Source organism: Alosa sapidissima, chromosome 22 (assembly GCF_018492685.1).
Source record: "Alosa sapidissima isolate fAloSap1 chromosome 22, fAloSap1.pri, whole genome shotgun sequence".
In the NCBI taxonomy this organism is placed as follows: domain Eukaryota; kingdom Metazoa; phylum Chordata; class Actinopteri; order Clupeiformes; family Clupeidae; genus Alosa; species Alosa sapidissima.
In genome coordinates this window covers 4,732,418-4,755,043 of record NC_055978.1, presented here as the reverse complement: position 1 = coordinate 4,755,043, position 22,626 = coordinate 4,732,418, and the positions used below count along the sequence as shown (strand labels likewise).

General features: G+C 39.6%; 4 protein-coding genes and 1 long non-coding RNA gene across 6 annotated transcripts in view; 2 read left to right on the top strand and 3 right to left on the bottom strand.

Annotated features, from left to right (window-relative positions):
• Window positions 1-1,807: 1,807 nt before the first annotated feature.
• LOC121697425 (butyrophilin subfamily 1 member A1-like) lies at window positions 1,808-3,073 on the bottom strand. Its single transcript, XM_042078948.1, has 3 exons — window positions 3,037-3,073; window positions 2,771-2,901; window positions 1,808-2,523 (listed from the first exon to the last, which is right to left on the bottom strand). Exons 2-3 carry the CDS (start codon window positions 2,814-2,816, stop codon window positions 1,892-1,894), a joined length of 678 nt encoding a protein of 225 aa, XP_041934882.1. The 5' UTR covers window positions 2,817-2,901; window positions 3,037-3,073; the 3' UTR covers window positions 1,808-1,891.
• Window positions 3,074-5,627: 2,554 nt separating this feature from the next.
• On the bottom strand, window positions 5,628-14,338 carry LOC121697321 (zinc-binding protein A33-like). Its single transcript, XM_042078801.1, has 6 exons — window positions 13,242-14,338; window positions 13,040-13,141; window positions 12,709-12,930; window positions 6,858-6,883; window positions 6,592-6,722; window positions 5,628-6,344 (listed from the first exon to the last, which is right to left on the bottom strand). The coding sequence occupies exons 1-6, from the start codon at window positions 13,431-13,433 to the stop codon at window positions 5,761-5,763; spliced, it is 1,257 nt and encodes a 418-aa protein (XP_041934735.1). The 5' UTR covers window positions 13,434-14,338; the 3' UTR covers window positions 5,628-5,760.
• LOC121697323 lies at window positions 12,896-13,354 on the top strand. The gene is made up of 3 exons (XR_006026426.1): window positions 12,896-13,013; window positions 13,136-13,172; window positions 13,266-13,354. It is a non-coding gene; the product is annotated as an uncharacterized LOC121697323 (long non-coding RNA).
• Window positions 14,339-17,693: 3,355 nt separating the features above from the next.
• On the top strand, window positions 17,694-19,957 carry LOC121697721 (transmembrane protein 229A). 2 transcript variants are annotated; one of them, XM_042079359.1, is made up of 3 exons: window positions 17,694-17,766; window positions 17,929-18,139; window positions 18,277-19,957. In XM_042079359.1, exon 3 carries the CDS (start codon window positions 18,607-18,609, stop codon window positions 19,708-19,710), a length of 1,104 nt encoding a protein of 367 aa, XP_041935293.1. In that variant the 5' UTR covers window positions 17,694-17,766; window positions 17,929-18,139; window positions 18,277-18,606; the 3' UTR covers window positions 19,711-19,957. The 2 variants fall into 2 exon arrangements, with proteins under 2 accessions (XP_041935293.1, XP_041935294.1); XM_042079360.1 differs by lacking the exon at window positions 17,694-17,766 and having other exon boundaries at window positions 17,840-18,139.
• A 452-nt stretch (window positions 19,958-20,409) lies between these two features.
• Window positions 20,410-22,626, bottom strand: part of LOC121697873 (hyaluronidase PH-20-like) — a 6,135-nt gene continuing 3,918 nt past the window's right edge. Inside the window, exon 5 of the mRNA XM_042079661.1 lies at window positions 20,410-20,431. Coding sequence (XP_041935595.1) covers window positions 20,410-20,431 — 22 coding nt within the window. The remainder of the gene's footprint in view (window positions 20,432-22,626) is intronic.

The window sequence follows — 22,626 nt, the reverse complement described above, 5'->3', positions numbered from 1 at the left end:
CTCTCCATCTCTCCTGGTATATCTCTCTACTTCCATCCATCTATCCCACTCTCTCCCTCTCTCTCTTCTCTCTCTTGAGATGACGTACAGTAGGACTCATGTTAATGTAGCATGCACAGTGTTGGGCAAAACATTGCAACCATGAGCGCACTATTTAGTAAAACGTGCACACAATTTAGTAAAATGAGCAGACAATTTGATCAAACGTGTACGCGATTTCTGTATACACACTAACAAATATCTTGCAATGACCCCTCCAGGGTTCAGTACATGTACTGTACCTGATCTGCAGGAGTACAGTAATGAGCAACAGCAGCAAAACAACCCACTGTGCCCTCAGTTACAAAAACAAATGTATGCACAGGTTTGATCTTGAACACAGCTGCAGTTGGCAAGATTTTTTTGATCATATTCACTGAAACCGACACTATGCTCTGACAGAACAACATAAATCAGCCGGTTTTAGAAAAAAACCCTGCACTTCTACCTCCATCTAGAGCCTGTTATTTGTTTTGCAAAAATCCACAGCTCCCGGTTCTTCTGGTCCAATCAGAGCAGGGCTGTGTGAGATCTGACTGTCAATGACAGTCTGGTGCGCACTGACAAGCACAAACTCGATGAGAGGGTGCTCGGTGGTAGTGGGGGAAGGGCATGAGAGTTGTAAACATTCAATATTTTGGCTAAGTCCCCTCAATCTGTCAGACTTGCCAACTGCAGCTTTAAGTTCATAACCACAAACTGAAAGGTTGATGTAAAAAAAAAACACCCTTTCAAATTCTTCCGTGCTGACAACAAAAACTGGCTTGTTTACGTGTCAGTTCATGTCTAACATTAACAAAAAATAATAAAAGTTGTCACACCTTTTGCCTCAAACGGTTTTGCATCCATGGAATGTTACCAAGTTGGCATTCTGTGTAAGAGCAGAAATTCCCCTTCATTAGTTAGGGAGCGCATAAACTTCCTCATGTGCGGTACACTGATGTCTTCAAATGAAAATATACTTCACTTCCACTTTGTTAATCATTCCGTCTAAAAAAAGCAAATCTTTTGAACACATCTGTGTTCATGAATTATCATGAATTCATGCATTATTCATGATTTATGCATTCCTTCATTCCTTATTTCTTGAATCATCATCAGGAACTGACATTCATGCATAAACAACCCATCAACTAAAGCATTAGGTACATCATTATGATTTATGATTTCTTAAGCATAATCATCATGATTACATACATTTGAGGTTAATTGCTCACGAGTTCATCATGTCTGTGGCCCAGCAACTAAAGTTGTGAATAATTACATGTGTTTGGAGAACTCCACAAGTTGTTCAAATCAGAGTTTGAGCAGTGATTACCACATGTTTGTCAGAAAAATAAATAATCATGATCTTGCTTAATAAGTCAGATAATAAATCAGAGTAAAGGTCATGGAATAGGCTATATCATGAGAAAATAGTAAAATTGTAAAAAGAAAAACTAAAGATAGTGAAAAATAGTAAACCTGGTTACATTTGTTTTGTAAACCGTGTAATGTAATTATCAGATGCACAAATGTACTACTCCGTGGCCCTGTATTACATGTATGTGTAACATGTGACTTTGTGTAACTTCATGTGACTATAGGCAGAAGTGTAATCATAATACCATCTTATCATATTCAAATTAACCTGTAGAGTAGCTTAGTTGTTGGTTGACTTTTTTTCTGTGTTCATCAGCTGAATCAAAAAGAGACTCTTTTCATGATTGTCAGGGTATGCACATTTATTTAGATGTAATACACAAACATTTTTATAGATAATTAACTTACATGGAAGGTGTTTTACTCAGATTTCCGAATATACTTAAGTTGTAAATAAATAATTTAAAAGACAAACGAACAACTGTGGTAGTTAGAAGAAAACACGGCAGGCAGGGCTCGGGTAAGCGGGCCTTGGAGGATCAGTGGGCGTTTGGCGAGTCCACGCATGAGTCAGCCATGCTTGCAGGCCTCGGGTCATTCTCACAAATGTTACACAGGACCAGACAGGAAAACTCGTCCTCCTCCTCATGGGCATGCTGAACACCAGCCGCATCGTCCTGCCGCTGCCACGGCGGACCGGAAACGTGTGTATGGTGGCATCAGTGTCGACGTTGTAGAACCACAGGCGGCCCTTGTCGCAGTCGAGGAACACGCCGAGGAACGAGAGGTCCTGCTCTCTCACTCTGAAGTCGCCATGGTTATGCAGCGCTGTCAGCACGCCGTCGTCCAGCCTCAGCGTCCAGGAGAGCTTCTCTGTCCCCTCTTCTCCCACCACACCTATCTCCCAGCTCCGACACCCTCGCACGTCCACCTCCCAGTAGTGCTGGCCAGCGGTGAAGGTCTGCTCTGCTTGCACATGCAGTAGTCGGGCATCCTGAGCTTTGTCTGGTTGACTTTGGTTACTCTGCATGTCCTTAGCGAAGAGAGTCACCTGTCTATTATCCTCCGACACGCTCAGCTTCTCATGGGCCGTGTTTTTGTCAAATGTGATGAAGTCAACAACTATTCAAAAAGAGATGGTGATAAACTCGTCATTAGTTTTTAAAATTTGTTATGGTCATAAGGCAGCTATTCCATTAAAGGTAAAATCTTTATAAAGGCTATAAGGTCATTTCAGTATAGGCAGCAATTTCACTTTAGTGGTTTTAATATAATAGCCCCATTTATTTTAAAATAGTCTCCAACAAGTTATTTCAGTTTTGCTTGTTGACAAATATGTTTTAATTGCTGTATTTTTAATTATGCTTACACTTCAATGGGTGTGTCAGACATGATTTGCTCTTCTCAAGGATCATACGGACAGAGTTCTCCAGTGATTTCCGTCTGAGATGATCATCTTTTTTTTCCCAGTCAACAAAGTTATTGTCAATGATTTCAATTCTATAACGAATCAATGAACAGATATTGAACAGGCAAACATTATTCAAATTGATTTCAAAAACCTGATAATTTCCATAGATTTATATTTTTCATTCAATGTAAGTTAGTGCTGTATAAATATAAAGTTATGCTGACCTTTTCTCCAGTTCCACACATTGAGTCTATGAAGAAGAAAAAAGCATAAGGAGCAGCAGGACTGAAATATGGTGTTGACCATTTGCCTTTTTAAGCATCCAAGAAGTACATAATAGGAGAAAATGATTATGAAGGTATGACCCAGAGGTGGGAGTAAGTCACAAGCAGGTCTCAAGTCTTAACCTTCAAGTCTCAAGCAAGTCCAAGTCATTTTTTGTGACAGTCAAGCAAGTCAAGTCAAGTCATAGCCAAATCATTGAAATTCATGATGATTTAACCATGTTTTCATTTTAAAATAAGCTACAATAGGCTAGTTATGAACTGCTGGAGTTTTATTTCAAATAGACATTGCATTCATTCAAGCCACATAGCCTATATCTGAACGGTTTATAGAATAAGATGAAATGTATACGAATAAAAATACATGTATTTCAAGTAGACCTATTATAAAATAGCCTATTATTGTTTTCAATATGCCTCAAATATTAGGTAGCCTAAGCTACATCAAATGATGAAAATATTCAAACAGTTACACCTATCCTGACCTGTCACATCTCAAGGGAACCAATAATGTTGAAAAAGTGAACTAATCAATCAATCAAACGCTGCCGCCGACGGAAGAAATACTTGCTTATCTACCGTCTCTTTTTTCTGTCTGCCCCCCCCCCCCCTCTCTCCATCTCTCCTGGTATATCTCTCTACTTCCATCCATCTATCCCACTCTCTCCCTCTCTCTCTTCTCTCTCTTGAGATGACGTACAGTAGGACTCATGTTAATGTAGCATGCACAGTGTTGGGCAAAACATTGCAACCATGAGCGCACTATTTAGTAAAACGTGCACACAATTTAGTAAAATGAGCGATTTCTGTATACACACTAACAAATATCTTGCAATGACCCCTCCAGGGTTCAGTACATGTACTGTACCTGATCTGCAGGAGTACAGTAATGAGCAACAGCAGCAAAACAACCCACTGTGCCCTCAGTTACAAAAACAAATGTATGCACAGGTTTGATCTTGAACACAGCTGCAGTTGGCAAGATTTTTTTGATCATATTCACTGAAACCGACACTATGCTCCGACAGAACAACATAAATCAGCCGGTTTTAGAAAAAAAACCTGCACTTCTACCTCCATCTAGAGCCTGTTATTTGTTTTGCAAAAATCCACAGCTCCCGGTTCTTCTGGTCCAATCAGAGCAGGGCTGTGTGAGATCTGACTGTCAATCACAGTCTGATGCGCACTGATGAGCACAAACTCGATGAGAGGGTGCTCGGTGGTAGTGGTGGAAGGGCATGAGAGTTGTAAACATTCAATATTTTGGCTAAGTCCCCTCAATCTGTCAGACTTGCCAACTGCAGCTTTAAGTTCATAACCACAAACTGAAAGGTTGATGTAAAAAAAAAACACCCTTTCAAATTCTTCCGTGCTGACAACAAAAACTGGCTTAGGCAGCATTTTCACCATCTGAATATGGTCTTGTTAACATATTAGGCCATGAATGACCTGTTTACATGTCAGTTCATGTCTAACATTAACAAAAAATAATAAAAGTTGTCACACCTTTTGCCTCAAACGGTTTTGCATCCATGGAATGTTACCAAGTTGGCCTTCTGTGTAAGAGCAGAAATTCCCCTTCAGTAGTTAGGGAGCGCATAAACTTCGTCATGTGCGGTACACTGATGTCTTCAAATGAAAATATACTTCACTTCCACTTTGTTAATCATTCCGTCTAAAAAAAGCAAATCTTTTGAACACATCTGTGTTCATGAATTATCATGAATTCATGCATTATTCATGATTTATGCATTCCTTCATTCCTTATTTCTTGAATCATCATCAGGAACTGACATTCATGCATAAACAACCCATCAACTAAAGCATTAGGTACATCATTATGATTTATGATTTCTTAAGCATAATCATCATGATTACATAAATTTGAGGTTAATTGCTCACAAGTTCATCATGTCTGTGGCCCAGCAACTAAAGTTGTGAATAATTACATGTGTTTGGAGAACTCCACAAGTTGTTCAAATCAGAGTTTGAGCTGTGATGACCACATGTTTGTCAGAAAAATAAATAATCATGATCTTGCTTAATAAGTCAGATAATAAATCAGAGTAAAGGTCATGGAATAGGCTATATCATGAGAAAATAGTAAAATTGTAAAAAGAAAAACTAAAGATAGTGAAAAATAGTAAACCTGGTTACATTTGTTTTGTAAACCGTGTAATGTAATTATCAGATGCACAAATGTACTACTCCGTGGCCCTGTATTACATGTATGTGTAACATGTGACTTTGTGTAACTTCATGTGACTATAGGCAGAAGTGTAATGTACCCATCACCAGGAAATGCTTTCAGTTCCAATGTTGGTGAAGAGGAACTTCATTTTTCAAATGCATGTATGATTTTCATAATACCATCTTATCATATTCAAATTAACCTGTAGAGTAGCTTAGTTGTTGGTTGGCTTTTTTTCTGTGTTCATCAGCCGAATCAAAGAGAGACTCCTTTCATGATTGTCAGGGTATGCACATTTATTTTGATGCAATACACAAACATTTCTATAGATAATTAACTTACATGGAAGGTGTTTTACTCAGATTTCCGAATATACTTAAGTTGTAAATAAATAATTTAAAAGACAAACGAACAACTGTGGTAGTTAGAAGAAAACACGGCAGGCAGGGCTCGGATAAGCGGGCCTTGGAGGATCAGTGGGCGTTTGGCGAGTCCACGCATGAGTCAGCCATGCTTGCAGGCCTCGGGTCATTCTCACAAATGTTACACAGGACCAGACAGGAAAACTCGTCCTCCTCCTCAGGGGCGATGCTGAACACCGGCCGCATCGTCCTGCCGCTGCCACGGCGGACCGGAAACGTGTGTATGGTGGCATCAGTGTCGACGTTGTAGAACCACAGGCGGCCCTTGTCGCAGTCGAGGAACACGCCGAGGAACGAGAGGTCCTGCTCTCTCACTCTGAAGTCGCCATGGTTATGCAGCGCTGTCAGCACGCCGTCGTCCAGCCTCAGCGTCCAGGAGAGCTTCTCTGTCCCCTCTTCTCCCACCACACCTATCTCCCAGCTCCGACACCCTCGCACGTCCACCTCCCAGTAGTGCTGGCCAGCGGTGAAGGTCTGCTCTGCTTGCACATGCAGTAGTCGGGCATCCTGAGCTTTGTCTGGTTTACTTTGGTTACTCTGCATGTCCTTAGCGAAGAGAGTCACCTGTCTATTATCCTCCGACACGCTCAGCTTCTCATGGGCCGTGTTTTTGTCAAATGTGATGAAGTCAACAACTATTCAAAAAGAGATGGTGATAAACTCGTCATCAGTTTTTAAAATTTGTTATGGTCATAAGGCAGCTATTCCATTAAAGGTAAAATCTTTATAAAGGCTATAAGGTCATTTCAGTATAGGCAGCAATTTCACTTTAGTGGTTTTAATATAATAGCCCCATTTATTTTAAAATAGTCTCCAACAAGTTATTTCAGTTTTGCTTGTTGACAAATATGTTTTAATTGCTGTATTTTTAATTATGCTTACACTTCAATGGGTGTGTCAGACATGATTTGCTCTTCTCAAGGATCATACGGACAGAGTTCTCCAGTGATTTCCGTCTGAGATGATCATCTTTTTTTTCCCAGTCAACAAAGTTATTGTCAATGATTTCAATTCTATAACGAATCAATGAACAGATATTGAACAGGCAAACATTATTGAAATTGATTTCAAAAACCTGATAATTTCCATAGATTTATATTTTTCATTCAATGTAAGTTAGTGCTGTCTAAATATAAAGTTATGCTGACCTTTTCTCCAGTTCCACACATTGAGTCTATGAAGAAGAAAAAAGCATTAGGAGCAGCAGGACTGAAATATGGTGTTGACCATTTGCCTTTTTAAGCATCCAAGAAGTACATAATAGGAGAAAATGATTATGAAGGTATGACCCAAAGGTGGGAGTAAGTCACAAGCAGGTCTCAAGTCTTAACCTTCAAGTCTCAAGTCATTTTTTGTGACAGTCAAGCAAGTCAAGTCAAGTCATAGCCAAATCATTGAAATTCATGATGATTTAACCATGTTTTCATTTTAAAATAAGCTACAATAGGCTAGTTATGAACATTGCATTCATTCAAGCCACATAGCCTATATCTGAACGGTTTATAGAATAAGATGAAATGTATACGAATAAAAATACATGTATTTCAAGTAGACCTATCATAAAATAGCCTATTATTGTTTCAATATGCCTCAAATATAAGGTAGCCTAAGCTACATCAAATCATGAAAATATTCAAACAGTTACGGGCAATTCCATGCAAAGGTCATCCTTACCATGGAAAAAAAAAGTTGAGCATACGCAAATAGAACTGTTGTTGAAATCTTCATTTAGGTCTATATTTTATTGTTTGTAACTGATCTGATTGAATTTGATGGAATAAATCATAAATCATAAATATGGTGTGCAACCATACAGAAACAACATTTTTCACATGGTAATATTATACATATTTAAAAAGTGGATAAATGGACCCAAGGTTCAAACAAATTGTGCCATTTGACAAATTCCAGATTGACAAGGGAATGGTAGAGCAATGTCTATGCTCAGCTTGCCTTTAAGAGCACAACTCCTTACATTTGTAAGGCTTTTGTTTTTAAGTCAGCAAGTTCCATGGCCATGTCACATCCATAACGTTTTATAGGAAACGTTTATGCTACACATACAGTGTTGATGCGACAATGTCCATAGTGTCTGTGCAAAGCTGATTTATATCAATGTAAAGTGTGAAATTGTGTGAAATTGTGCCACTTTCTTGCTTTTAAAACCTTTAATGGTGCGTTATGGATGTGACGTTATGGATGTTACATAATGTGAATTTACAAGACTGGAGACTTTATTATACCTCAAAGCCGATAAAATGTCTGTTCTGGTGGCATGTCAGTTTCAACGCATTTCACCTTAGTGTTTACAATTGACATTTCAAAGATTATTAGGTTGATCAAAACCACAGGGAGGCCTTGCCTAACCATTAGCAAAACAAACATAATATTAAAATACCTCCAGTGATTAGCCTAGCCATAGCCTATTTTCAAGTGGCCTAATAACGAAAATCTGAGCGATTATCTTCCTGTAACTGTCATACTGTTGTTGTACAGTAACTGGATTATCGTGTTAGCTGGTGAAGATGGCTGACTTTGCAGCTGGAGTTAACATAGCAACCTCCTTCTGTTGCAGATCTGTTCAGCCTGCCGTTCACGTCTGCTTAACACAGTTTAATTTTAAATGTGACGCGATATGCCAGCATTTGAAGTGTCAGGTCCTCTGTAGCTAATACCCACAGAGTAACATAAGTAACGGCAGCAATAAACTAGATGTACCGCATAGTGGTATAAAATATGACCGCCTCTCAGTCCTGCATATTCTCTTCGCAAAAATAAATCACGCTTGTCAATTTGTCTCCATTTTCTACTCCTGCAACTCATGTGCATGTAAATGAGTGTGTGCATATGTGAGTTTGCTTTTGTTTATAAGTGTGTGTGTGTGTGTGTGTCTGTGTGTGTGTGTGTGTCTGTGTGTGTGCATGTGCGTATGCGTGCCTGTGTTTGTGTGTTTATGTGTGTGTTTGCACGCGCACATGCATATGCGTGCCTGTGTGTTTGTGTTTATGTGTCTGCATTCATGTGGGTGTTTGTTAGTGCATGTGTGTGTGTGTGTGCTTTGCCTGTCTGTATGTGTTTATGTGTGTGTGTGCTTGCCTGTCTGTATGTGTGCGACTATGCGTGCGTGCGTGCGTGCATGTGTGTGTGTGTGTGTGTGTGCATGTGCGTGTGTGCACATGTACTTTATGTGTGCAAATCACAAATGAGTGGGTATGGGTTAGGTTGATGCGGGCTCTTGAGACTAACATACCATAAATATTTTGTCATCTTGGGTGCAACGGTTCAGGTAGGGCTAGTTATTTAAGGGAGTGGCCACCAAGTTTCATGTTCCCTGGTGTTTCAGTAACCCGGGAATCACTGACCAAAATTGATGACGGTAAAAGAAATATATATTTATATTTTAAATGACTTGTTGTCCTGATTCTCCCTGTGTCTCTTAGTGGGCACTGAGGAAGCAATAATTTCATCGCTAGTTTTTCATGATTACTATTTCAATTGTTTCATATCAAAATTCACTACTTAATTATGTGTTTTATGTAGTTTGTCGAGGACTGGTTCAGACACGTCACATCCATAACGTGAAACCGTCACATCCATAACGCCAATTTTTCCTACATAATGCATTACGAAAATGACGCATAGTTTCAAAAACACACTTTTTGTGTTCATTCAAGTCTCCTTCATGCTACATATATCATAGTTTCGGCAGTTTCCTTCAAAATTCACAGAGTTTGTAGAAAACCTGTAATCTCTCACAAAAGTGTGTCCATTTCATGTCACATCCATAACGCTGATAAAATGCCTTGTATTCTTAGGATGAAATTGATTATATGAAATTTGAGGATTTCTCAGTATTCAGAGGACAGAGGTTACATTAAAAGTTATGCAAATTAATTCACTGATACTAATTTTGCCCCCACTCTAAGGCATTTTGTTTACCAATATGAGTCTAATTGTCACATCCATAACGCTGGAACTGCCCTTACACCTATCCTGACCTGTCACATCTCCAGGGAACCAATAATGTTGAAAAAGTGAACTAATCAATCAATCAAACGCTGCCGCCGACGTCACTGCCAAACTTTGACAAGCGCGACAGCTCAATGGGTTTTAGGAGGGTTTAGGACCGTCAATGCTATATCATATTATACATAAGCCTAACATGTGAAATAAGCTACTTTTCTATGCTGATTGCTGGCAGTTAGCTAGGCCTACTTACTGTTGTTAGCCTACTACTAGGCTGTAACGTATGTAACAAGGAAAAGAGAGGCGCTTACTTTAGGTTACATTGGCAACATTTTCGCTATATATCAACATGGGCGGATTATGAACTTTCGGGCCCCTGGGCCCAGATGTATTAAGGGCCCCCCACTTATTGTCTTATATGTGGGAGGGGGGGTTTGGGGGTCCTCCCCCAGAACATTTTTAATTTGTTTGATGTGATTTCCTGTATTCTGGTGCATTTTAGGGATGGCCAATACTAAATGCAATCAGATTCATAGTCTACATCCTGATTTGTTGATATTGAGGCAATGATTCCATGCAAAGGCTTGGGCTTCAGGGCCCCCTGACCCCTTGGGCCCCTGGGCCTCGGCCCGGTAGGCCCGTGCAGTAATCCATCCCTGTATATAAAGATTAAACTTAGACAAGAAAATATTTCACTTTGCCATTTTACACATTCTAACCGAATATGGCGTCAACTAAAAGGCTTAATAAATTCAAAGCCAACTCTTAACATGCCTCAAATTTGAGGTTTCTAACACGACTAACTTCGGATGAAAATCAACGTGGTGGTGGTTATGTCGCTATTTTGCACACTTGCAGACTGCTGTTCATTTCTCCTTTGACTTGTTAGATACATCATCTGTGAAGCCAAACATTATTATGTTTTGGTATAAACGTAGAAACGTATTTGCAAGTTAGCCTACCTCAGGCTGTCTCATTTGATCTGGCACTTGCTGTTGGTCTGTCGCGTCGCGTCACTTGGTACAATGACGGTACCGATCCACTTGCACGACACTTCATTTTGTCGTGTCGCATAGATGTCGCGCTGCCTCCCCACGTTCAGTCTTGTGTGGGCGTTTTGTTTAAAATGTCAGTTACCAGCTCATACTCAGTTCGTTTTAACGTATCTTAAGTGTTTTTCCACAAATGGACCACAATTTTAGGCATGTACTTAACAGTATACAACACATTAATAGCCTAAACAAACTATGCAAGCCATTTGGAAATCTTGTTTTATTTAAACTACTCAATGTAATCTCAAATCCTTACCAGAAACACCAACAGTCAATATATTCATCCAAATCCTAGTTTTGTTTGTTTTATGGACTACTAGGTGGTCGTGGAAGAGATCGTTAAAACATTATTAGTGTTGTAAGCGGAACCAAAGTTTCACAGGCACCGTTGTGGTAGAACAAAGGACCTACAACCTCGTCCTTTCATTGGAGAGTCGCCTCGCGTTCAACGGATTAATTTGCATAAAGATGGGCTTCGTCCATAGACAGTAAAAGAAATGGACGAACAGACTCCGTCGTTTTCAATGGGAGGGCACTGAGTCAAATAGAACGATTTTTCAGTTGGTCCCCCCAGTACTGCGCAGACTCACACTTAACTTTGTGACGTTAGCCATCGAACTGAATCTTGTAACTCATATGATAGATACACAGAAATTCTTCTCACACTTCCTTCGCCTTCAAAGTCATCAAAGTTAAACATTTATTTATGTATTATTATTAATATCATCCTCACCAAGTCGTGTTAATGTTGAAGCTACCATACATGATCATCTTCAAAAACAGTCAACAAAACAAAAAAGTTATAGCCTTGAAGCTAATCTTCTTTCCACTTTTCCGACCTACGGTCAATCCATCGAAAACCTCTGTAATGATTAGTGCCGTTTTTAAAAAAAAATAGGTTTACTTTTTTATTATTATTAGGTTGCCTCTGTGTAATGCTTTACCTTAACATACGGTCGTGTATGCTAGGGTTTGCTTATGAGTTACCGTCATAGTAAGGTGGACTGAGCTTCTTATCCAAACAATACGGTTATCTCCCTACGGCGCGAAAGAGAGATTACGTCAAAGCTAGCTTCCCTCCAACCGAACAAGCTAACCATTCTTCTTACGGGTAACCAACGTTACGGACGAGGTAGTGGAGTTTGTTTTGCCTTTGTAGTGTTTATGTGGATTACACAGAAGCTACAATATCGGCACAGGATATATGTTATATGAAGTTATGGTATTTCAAAAAAATCCTAGAATGAATGGACTTCTATGGGAGTTAGCAGAGAGGTGGTCCCTCCAGCCTACGTCGATTCTTCTACTTCCGGGAATTCGCCTGCCCCCTTGGCTTCGTACAGCTTTTTGACGCACAACATATTTTCAAATGCAGCGCTGCCTTCCCGGAATGCTTTGCGGGCGCGTTAAAGTCGCTTGACGTCACCCATAGGACTAGAGTGGAATGCGACACGACAAAATGAAGTGTCGTGCAAGTGGATCGGTACCGTGACAGGGTCGCTCGCGTGACGCATGCAACAGCACCTAAGCAGATTTTCTAAAATCGTAAAGTTAACTCCTTAATATCTATGAAAAAAATAAAAAGTCAAGTCATTTCAAGTCATTTGTCTCAAGTCTAAGTCAAGTCTCAAGCCATGAATAGCAAGTCAAGTCGAGTCTTTTATACATGTTGATCAAGCAAGTCTCAAGTCTTAAAAAATGTGACTCGAGTCCCCTATGTCTGGTATGACCAAATGTATTCAGTAGACAGCATGGGTGGAAATATGTTACTCTGTTATGTATAAACTGCTGTACTGATAGTTATGCAACCTATTCACTCTTACTCGAACCTCCATATAGCTTTGCTGTACTCCAACTTTTTCCAGTGTTAAGTAAGCAGTATGAGCTGTACAGATTCCACAACACAGAGTAACAAAATGCTTACAATGCTGACTTCACTTTATACCTCTGAGTTGTAGACTAATAGTAATGAAAACTTTACCTGCACAGAAAAAGCATTGTCTGGGGTTTGTCCTGTCTGGATCTTAAGCCGTTCTAGTTCCTCATGGATTTCTGCCTTTGTCTTGAGCTCAGTGAGTTGTGCCTCCATGTGCTTCTGTTGGGCGGCTAACAGTTTGAAGGCCTGGATCTTGTTCACCTCCAGCAGGTCTCTGAGCTCATTAAACATAGCATCTAGGTTCTCTTTAGTTTTTAGAAAGTTGGCCTATAACAAGACAGACGAGAAGCTGAATTGAATTCGCAGATAGCTGATATGGGTAGAATCATTTAAATAATGTAGACATTCTGGTAAGTGTGAAAACCAAATTTCTTACCTCTATATATTTGATGCTATTAGTGATTGATGCATCTGAAGTGAAATTGCCTTGCTTCTTGATACTTCTTGCCAGTTCTTTGTTGTTTTTCATTAGTTCATCCTGGAAGAAGATAAACATCAACAAATAATAAGTAGGCTTATTTTCGATGCTAATATAATCCATTAAGTTTGTTTTTGAAGCTAAAAAGAGGTGATCTCACTAATCGTTTCATGCATGCGTCTAGAAGACTAGAAGAGAATTGGTGATTGCGATGATCGCCGTTGGACAAGCAGCTGTCGCACAAGGCTACTCCACACTCCTGGCAGAAGACAGTCAGCGACCGCTGATGGCTATTGCAGAGGCTGGTGGCTGTTCCCGCAGATTCGACTGAGCAGCGCCCTAAAGACGACATTTCAGTAGCCAGCTTGTCCTATGAAGCAGCAGAGCGAGTGACACTGAACGAGAGTGCAGAGGCATTTAGAATCTGGATGGAATGCAAGACATCCGGTTGTTCACCCGCACCCGTACATTGACGGCAAATAAAACTTCCCTGATCGTGAAATGATGACAGTCCAGTGCTCAAGGCGATTTTTCCATAATTTCCCCCTAAACAAATATATTTTTGTGGGTTAGGTCTACAACATATATTGCTAGCCTACTACTATATAGTTCATTCTTTGCCATCCTCTATAGTTTTCATTCATTTTACATTAGGCCTACTTACACTTACAAAAAAATGTTGATCCAACCTTCAAATGAATTCTGAATTATGCATGTTCTGTATGATGAGTCCTCACATAGGGGAGAGCGGGGTAAGATGAGCCTTTTATTTACATTCTTCATCATTCTGACTTTTGTTTTGTTTTGTAATCTTCACACCAAACAACATTTTAAAGTGTTCTACCTCTGTAATCAACAAATCTTAGATAACTTATACAGGTAAAGAGATGCTCTCTCTCTCTAAAAAGTTGTGGCACATTTTTATTTTTTTCAAACAATAATTTAAATTCTACAAACAGTAACAAACACCTACAGAGTTTTATCTCTTCATTAGTGTGTTTACCTTTGACTCATAAATTGCAAAACCATTAAAATGAAATATGTTTAAAAATGGTAAACAGCAAATGCATTCTGTAGTTGGGTTTCGACTCGACAGCACAGCAATGTGGAGGAAAACCAACATTATAACCAAACGAACAATGCTCCTGATGAACATGAATAAATGTTCTAACTGAATGTCTGCTGTAGTGTAATCTGAGTAACCAGAAGTTCGCATCATGCTGAACAAACAGCTGTAGTGTTAGCCTACTAAAGGTCCTGATATTCACTTGCATCCAATTGTGCTTTGTGCAGGGGGTTTCTCTACAGTCTTTTCTCTAAGGGGCCATCCACACGGAGACAGTTTTTGGTTTAAATGCACCTGTTTAGCATCGTTTTGGCCGATCGTCCAAACGGATCCTGTAAACGCACTGCCTGAAGACGCACTTTTTTACTCAGTTCACTTCAGTTGAAAAAAAAAGTTGTGTACCTGGCATGTTGAAATTCTCCTAACTCAGGTACGCGAGCGGAAAGCAATCAACAAAAGAGATTTTCCAGTGAGTCCAGTCCTTCACATGAACTCTGAATTGTGCATGTACATAGGTATGCTGAGTTCTCACATAACCAAAAACAAAACAAAAAATACCTGAGTCAAAAATCTGGCAATGGTCCTGTTTAAATAACAGGTTTACTGTAGTGTCCGTTAAAGGCCTGTGATATTTGGTAACATCTAATTGTAAATCTAATTGTCTTGAGATGCTACTTGGCAAAAACTTGTTCATTGTCATATGTCATTTAAATGCATTGGTTACTACCCTGTAATAAAAAAAAAATTGCTTTTACGTCAGGTGAAGTGAGGAGATGAGGACATCAAATATCTGTCCTTCTCTATCCATCCACCACTGAACAGATCCTATTACCGTAGAAAATGTAACAGCATCATGCAGGTGGGCATGCAAAATGACATTGGATCTGGAAAGACATATCAAAGGAATGAGGGACAAATTGTGAATAATTAACAAACGGATCATTATAATGCAGATAATTGGTTTCTTAAACAGCTAAAATATGAGGCAGAGATGTATGGACATCTTATTGGTAAAAGTGTTCCTATTGGTGAAGCGGTGATCAAATGGAGAAAGAAAACCTGATTATGTGTCATTTGAACCTATATGCATAATCAGAAACTATTGTTCATGTTGTTTCCATTGGAGTTTGGTCGTCTACAATTAGACATATTTTGTAACAAAACAAAAAACAAAAAAAAGCAAATATTTGTTGGGGAAAAAAACTGCACCCAGAGATGAAACATTGTCCCAGCTGATGATATGAGGAAATGAGAGCAGACAGCACTGACCCTACATGATTATGTAAATACATGAAATGTGCAGATGCAGCTAACAATGAGCTTTATCTCTTCCATTAGTGTATTTACCTTTGACTCGTAAATGGCAAAACCCTTATGTGAAATTTGTGGCCCACTTGTTTAAAAATGCAACAGCAAATGCATTCTGGCATAGTTGGGTTTAGTAATATCATGAAACATTCAACGAGAGCTTGACTGGACAGCACAGCAATGTGGAGGAAGACCAACATTACAACCATCCGAACAATGCTCCTGATGAAATAACATGAATAAATGTTCTAATTGAAAGTCTGCTGTAGCGTTACTAAAGGTCCTGATATTCACTTGCATCCAATTGTGCTTTGTGCAGGGGGTTTCTCTGCAGTCTTTTCTCTAAGTAGACTACACCGTAAAACCTTGTCATGCCAGCACTGGTTGCCCTATCTGTAATCACTAGTGTTTAATATCACAGCTGTTACACCCCTTGAAACTTGAAAGTGAACTGAGAGGGCCCAGACCATCATTCAACTGAACATTGGTTTGGTGTCAGCCAGGCCAAACATATCTTTTCTGTTCACCCACAACATGGCACTGACTGAGTTTTGCTTTGGACCTTAACCCTTGTTGATCCCATGTATGGAAAACTGATAGCATAATCTGCCTACTGCAATAGAAACATACCTTCTTATTTTGACATTGTACACTGTAAAACCTGATGAGTTATCTTTACTTTAAAAAAAATGTGGAAAACCGATTACCTGGAAAAAACTTAAAAAGGAAAGAAAGGGGGAAAAAGAAAAAAGGAACTTATCTGTTGAAGTTACACTAAGTTACTTGTTCACTTAAAACTAGCACAGAGTGAGTAGGCAATACTTAGTACACTTCAGTTGAAAAAAAAAAAGTTAAGTGTACCTGGCATATTGAAAGTTCTCATAACTCAGGTACCTGAGTAGAAAGTAATCAGCAATAAAGATTTTCCAGTGAGATTCACCCCAAACACTGACAACCTGATCATTTTCATGCAGGTAAGTTGCTTTAGGCTACAGCTCAGGGCGGAAATATTGTTCTTAGTGATGAGGTGCACAATGCCCTGTTTTTGAATGTGTGCAGTATACCCATAATCCATCCAAGAGCAAAGATAAAGATAAGATAAAATGGAAGACCAAGAAAGAACACATTTTCATGTATCACTTACCTGTGCATAATCAGAAACTATTGTCAAAATGTATTTTGAGTTTGGCCATCTAGTACAAAGACATATTTGTTGAAAAAAGAACAAAGCACAGCACAACAAATATAAACACCCATTCATTTTATAATAAGGAAATGATAGCAGACAGTGCTGACCATTTCACATGTTTGTGGTCATGATCCAGTGATGCTACCACCAAACTGGGTGCTGCCATCCTATGGTCAGAAAGCAGAAATGTGCAAACACATGCAAAACAAAATCCTGTTTTTCTTATTCATTCTCTTGAGTTTTTGTCTCTGTTCTTCATTCTTGCTGTTGTTTTGTGCTTGACTCATCAATTTGTGAACCCTTGGGATTTTCCTAGGCCCATTTGTTCTTGCAGCTAATCAGAGGTGGAAATAGTTTTCTTTGTGATGAGGTGCACACACTCGAAAGAAGTCACCTGTTTGTGCACTCCCATAATCCAACACCATATTCTATTCTAAGGTGAAATGGAAGAGTCAGAAAGAACACCTGCTCATGTGTCACTTGAACCTGTGCTTAATCAGAAACGATTGTCCATCCTCAAAGACATCTTTATTGAAACAATGATAAACATCTCTTGCTGCACACTCATAGGCTATAAAAACATGTTTAGTAAGAGGAAACGACAGCAGCTGGTGGTGTAGTGCTTTATTGAGACTGTTATCAATCTGGTGCTGTCACATATAAACCCTGACAGCCATAAAAGTGTGGCTATATAGTTTTATGTTCCATATTTAGCTTGTAAGTTCTTCTTTAGTGTTTGGTGACGAGACACTCAGTGAACTAAATTGAACTATGTATATGCAATTTCGCTTCTTTCATTCATTTCAGGCACACTTGATACATAAATGCACACAAAAGATGGCTTTGTGATTCATTGCAAGCTTGGCACCATATTTCATTGAACTTCTGTAGGTTATGCAAGGCTGTACTTTTTTATATATATATATGTAACTCTCAAAACTGCCTCAGCTCATGACTACATACCTGATTTGGTAAAATATATAAAGATAAACTGCAAAACAAACCACGAACATGAAAAAATGAAATACCCTAAATGATATTACACAAGTGAAGAGCTGACAGGGTTAGACAAATGAAAGAGGAATAGAAAGAGAAAGCGAAACTTTAGAGTTGACACACGAGGTGAGAATATCCTGTAGTCTAATGGACTACACAACCATACCACCACCAGTATGTTTACATGTAGATTTATTGATTGATTTCCCCATTGAATCACTAAGCATTCATACTCTATTCATATCATCCATGTGCCATTTTTTTGTTCGTGTGCTTGCTTATTTTCAGTTCGCATGCCTGTTATGAGGATGGGAGCAATGAAAGCAAAGAAAGTAGCCCAGAATATGACGTGTGCCCAAAGGCCCATTGAAAGCCACATTGTAGCAATGTACCGCTCATACACCAGCCTATGTTCCCAGGTTAATAGTCGGTCGAGCCCTAAGGGATAAATTATCACCTCATCTATTTGCGCACGGAACAGGCCGTTGCTCCGGTAATGGTGAGTTTGTCTTTCCTGGCAAATTGTGCAATACTTTCTTACATCTGAGACGACAGTAATGCATTTGTATATATATATATATATATATATATCATATAGTCTATGGTTAGTTTACAAAAATATCTCTTGCGTTGCAGGTCGTGCAAGCTAACCATCAGCAAATCATTTTACAGACTGCAAGTGTAAGCGCCCAAGAAAGACATTGTATACGTTTGCAAAGCAATTTATGTTCATTACAATTGCTAGACGTCGATGGACCCACTGGTAGGACGTCATCCGCATTTTCCACCATCCTACCAGTCGTTACGCCCCTCTTCAGTTGAGTTCCTGGGCTGAGAAACAACGCATAGTCAAGTGCAGGGCTTCAACCCGGCACAGTGAGGATTTTCGCAAGGTCCCTGAGCAAGAACGCATATTATGAATGCTGTATAAAGAGGACTTGGCATCTGACTCACTCGAAAGTGACCATGACCGCTCGGCGCAGGGATAGCCTGCGAATACGACCGGCGGACAACGCAGGCTTGAGGTCCCCGAAAAAGCCTCGGCAACGAGATTTGACAAGCAGCAGCAGCAGCAGCAGCAGCAACAACAGCAGCGCGGGATACACAAGCGAATCGATGACTGCCCTGCCACAATGGATGCGCCTGTATTTCTACGGGATGCACGGAGTCACGTTGGACATCGTCCTGTCATCGGTACGCAGGTTCCTGGATGGCAACGATTTCAAGCTGCTGGGGTTTTCCTCACCCTACCTCTGCATAGTGCACTCACTGACCCACTTCGTATTGGAAAAGGTATATATGCAGAAAAAGTGCTTCCAAGGACGCCCTGTTATTTTTCACTTTATTTTCTACCCGTCTCTCTACATTGGCCTGCAAATCTTAATTGGAAACATATTCACAATAACGGACAACATCAGGGTGGTTTCAGCGACACAGCTTGTAATTCATTATATCCTCGCGTTGTACTTTACCAATGTATTTCATAAAGGGTTATTGCACCTGCAGTATCACAGCCCCGACAAACGGAACCAGTCAAAACTGGCGGAGAAGAAGATACATCTTCCTGGGCTTCCCGGCATTTTGCGATTTCTGTTCTTTGGCATGCACGGTTTCTTAGACGAGATCGTCTTCACCTCGGTCTTTAACCTGTTTGAGAAGTCAGACCGGACATTGAGCGGACACACGTCCCTGTGGTCCTTCCTGATGTACGGCAGCTGCAGCTTCGTCGTGGAGAAACTGTACATGCATTTGCACTTTGCGAGAGGATGGGACACATGGATGCGGCTCCCCATCTATATCGTGTTCATCTACACTTGGGAGTTCTCGTGGGGTCTTGCACTGCGCCAGTACGACGCCTGTTCGTGGGACTACTCGCACTATCCGCTAAATTTTATGGGTCTGGTGACCTTGCTCTATCTACCCGGTTGGATATGCCTGAGTCTTTATCAGGACATCCTGTCAAATGTTCTACTGCGTGTCGTCTGTACCGAAGAGGAGAGCTTACTTGGAACAGGTGTCAATGGGCGCCCCTCGTCCAGAAAAGCTGGTTTTAAACGATACATTGAATAGGTTTACTAAACTACTAGGGTTATACATGCCATCTAGTGGTGTACACACGCGGCACACTAATGTATTTCCTCAGAGAAAATGATACGTAGCTGTATCAACAGCTTTATTATCATTCTGATCTACGTCTTATCACTTTGTAGTAAGAAAAATCTGAACAACACCACAATAATCTTTTAAAGAACCGGTTTCTAAGAGGTGTTTTCCGTCTGTCCATGCACCTGTACTGTACTCTCATCACTGTAACTAAGTGTACAATGACAGTGGCATTTGGGTCATAGGTTTTTTATTACGGTCCCCAGAGCTTATGTAAGCATGCACTCAGTAACTGCTTTTTTGCATGACCTTTAACTTGTCTTGCATGGCAATCCAGTGAGTGTTGAGTAGATAATGGTGATTAGACTGGTCAACCTAACAGGGAATTAGATTGGTGAATTTGCTGTGAATGCACTGTACCAACCAATCCTTTAAGCTTTAAACACTTTGAGTTAATTGAGTGCCTTTCTTAACAGTCTAAGGCAGCTGGACTCAAGAAAACACATATAGAACAACATTGTGCATCTGACCACATCTAAAAGACTAAGATTAGACATCTGACGGTGTGGGAAAGGGCCAGCAAAGAGAATATTTCCCCAGTTAGTCTTATCTCAAGCAGGAACTATTTTTTATGATGTTTACAAAGCCTATCCCACATACTGTAGTCTATGCTGTAGCTTCCACAATACTGTGCCAGGGGACAGTCCAATGTTACAGTACATTGTGTATTGGCAGTTCATTTCCTGGGATCAAATGAACTGGCATATGCCTGCCCACAACTGGACTTTGAGGCTTGTGACACATTTAATATGGTGTTAATCAGAAACTGTCACACTGCCATACAGCGTCAAGCTAAGTTAGCCATCATGGCAATCATAGCCAATTCAGAATAGTGTCTATTTTTAGATGGATAGAGTAGAATTGAGTTCTTCAGACCAGTTCTAACAGAGATATAATTCCGTAGAGCGTTGTATCTAGTCTATAGGTATACGCCAAACTGGCTAGTTAGCTACATACAGTAGTGATAACAGCTTTACTGGACAGGTTAGCTTGTTAGATGCTGTTAACACAATATGTTGTATACTGTAATGCTCTGATTAGTGTCTACTTATACTAGGATTCACAAAAGTCTTCCTGAGTGTCTTGCCTCTCTGTAGTGGTGGGAGTGTGCAAGTAAGGATAAGCATAATGAGGGGACAGGTTCACTGATACTGCCTGAAATTAACTCATTTGATACATTAAACAATCCATACAGTCAACTCACTTTCCCTGTAACAGGGAGAAATGTGTGGATTCTTATTCAAAATACCTTCCACTGTGAACTGTCAACTAGTGATCAAGAAGAGTGGACCCACTCTTCACTCAGTGTGTAATGAAATGAACTCCTCTTTGAGTGATGGCTTGTTTTTAATCTTTCTTATTTTTGATATAAATATACTGCATGTTGGTATGTTTTGTACTTTCTCGTATCCCTCTAGAAAGTATCATTGACTTGTTGAATGAAGGGTTGTACATTGCCTGTGTATATTTCTCAATGCCATAAATCTATTTGACATGAAGCTGTTCACTGTGAAGCTATAAGAAAAGTGCATTGGGATATGTTGATTGGACCATGGAACTGTTATGAAATAATATGAATAAAAGATGACATGATATCACTGTATTGATTTGTGGCCACTTTAACATATATTTTTGATTGAGTAAGCTTTAGCATTTACTGTGGTCCTGAAAATCTTGTTAGATTAGAATTGATAAATAATAATAATGTTCTAAATGTTGGAAATTCATTACTGTGATTGGAAGTTATATTGCATGATTAAGAGAACTAGGAAGTGACTCTCTGACCTGAAAAAGGTGTAGTGATTAATGCTCCATTAAAAAAACTGCTCTTGAGTCTTCTTCCCATCTCATTTTTGAAAGAGTGAGGAATCCACTAAACAGGACATAGTTTATATTTACATGTGAGCATATGCAACACACCCTTTTAAATATTTCCTGTTTATATGTAGAGAAATGTAAAATATGAAAATCTACACCATTTTTAATCATTTGTTTGTTTGTTAATACCGGTATTAGAGTAGTATGTTTACTTGGTCTTGCTGCATCATCCTCTATGTTGTAGGCCTACTGCTGTGCCATGAGTGATTACTGGCAAGAGTTGCACAGCCTCCCTCAAGGAAGGAAATGCATTTATCTAATGATGCATGTGCTCCTGGTATAACCCTATTCAAGTATCCCAAAACTCACACATGACGTATATTAGTGTGTGTGTGTGTGCGTGTGTGTGTGTGTGTGTGTGTGTGTGTGTGTGTGTGTGTGTGTGTGTGTGTGCATTTGTGTGTGCATTTGTGTTTTGTGACGTTGATGAAAGTATCCCTTAAGTGTTTCTCTTAAGGTCTGTCAGTGTTAGGTTGCCAAGGAGACTAGCCCAAGTGATGTTCCATCACACCCTAATGACTAGGAAGTCTGGGAGGCTGCAGCAGGGACGGTTTTGTTTATATATCCGGACACCTTGGGAAACAGAAAACATCCCCCATCTTCCATATTAGCGTATAGTTTCACCCATGTGGTCATGGTCATTTAAGTGGGAACGTCAGCACAGCGTGACAGATGGAATTGTCAGACAATGCTCTATTGACACGGCAATAGCCAACAGTTTTGTTCAAAGTCTGGCAGAAATATCCCATCACCAATTTGAACTGATGTTACATGTACTCAACTATTGTTACAATTATTATTATTATTATTGTTATCATTACTATTGTTTTGTTTGTTTGTTTGTCTGTAGAGCACTTTGTGCTTTGTGCTTGAAAAGTGCTATATAAATACATTTTATTATTATTATTTTGTATTATTATTATTACTCAACTGAGGTATAACACC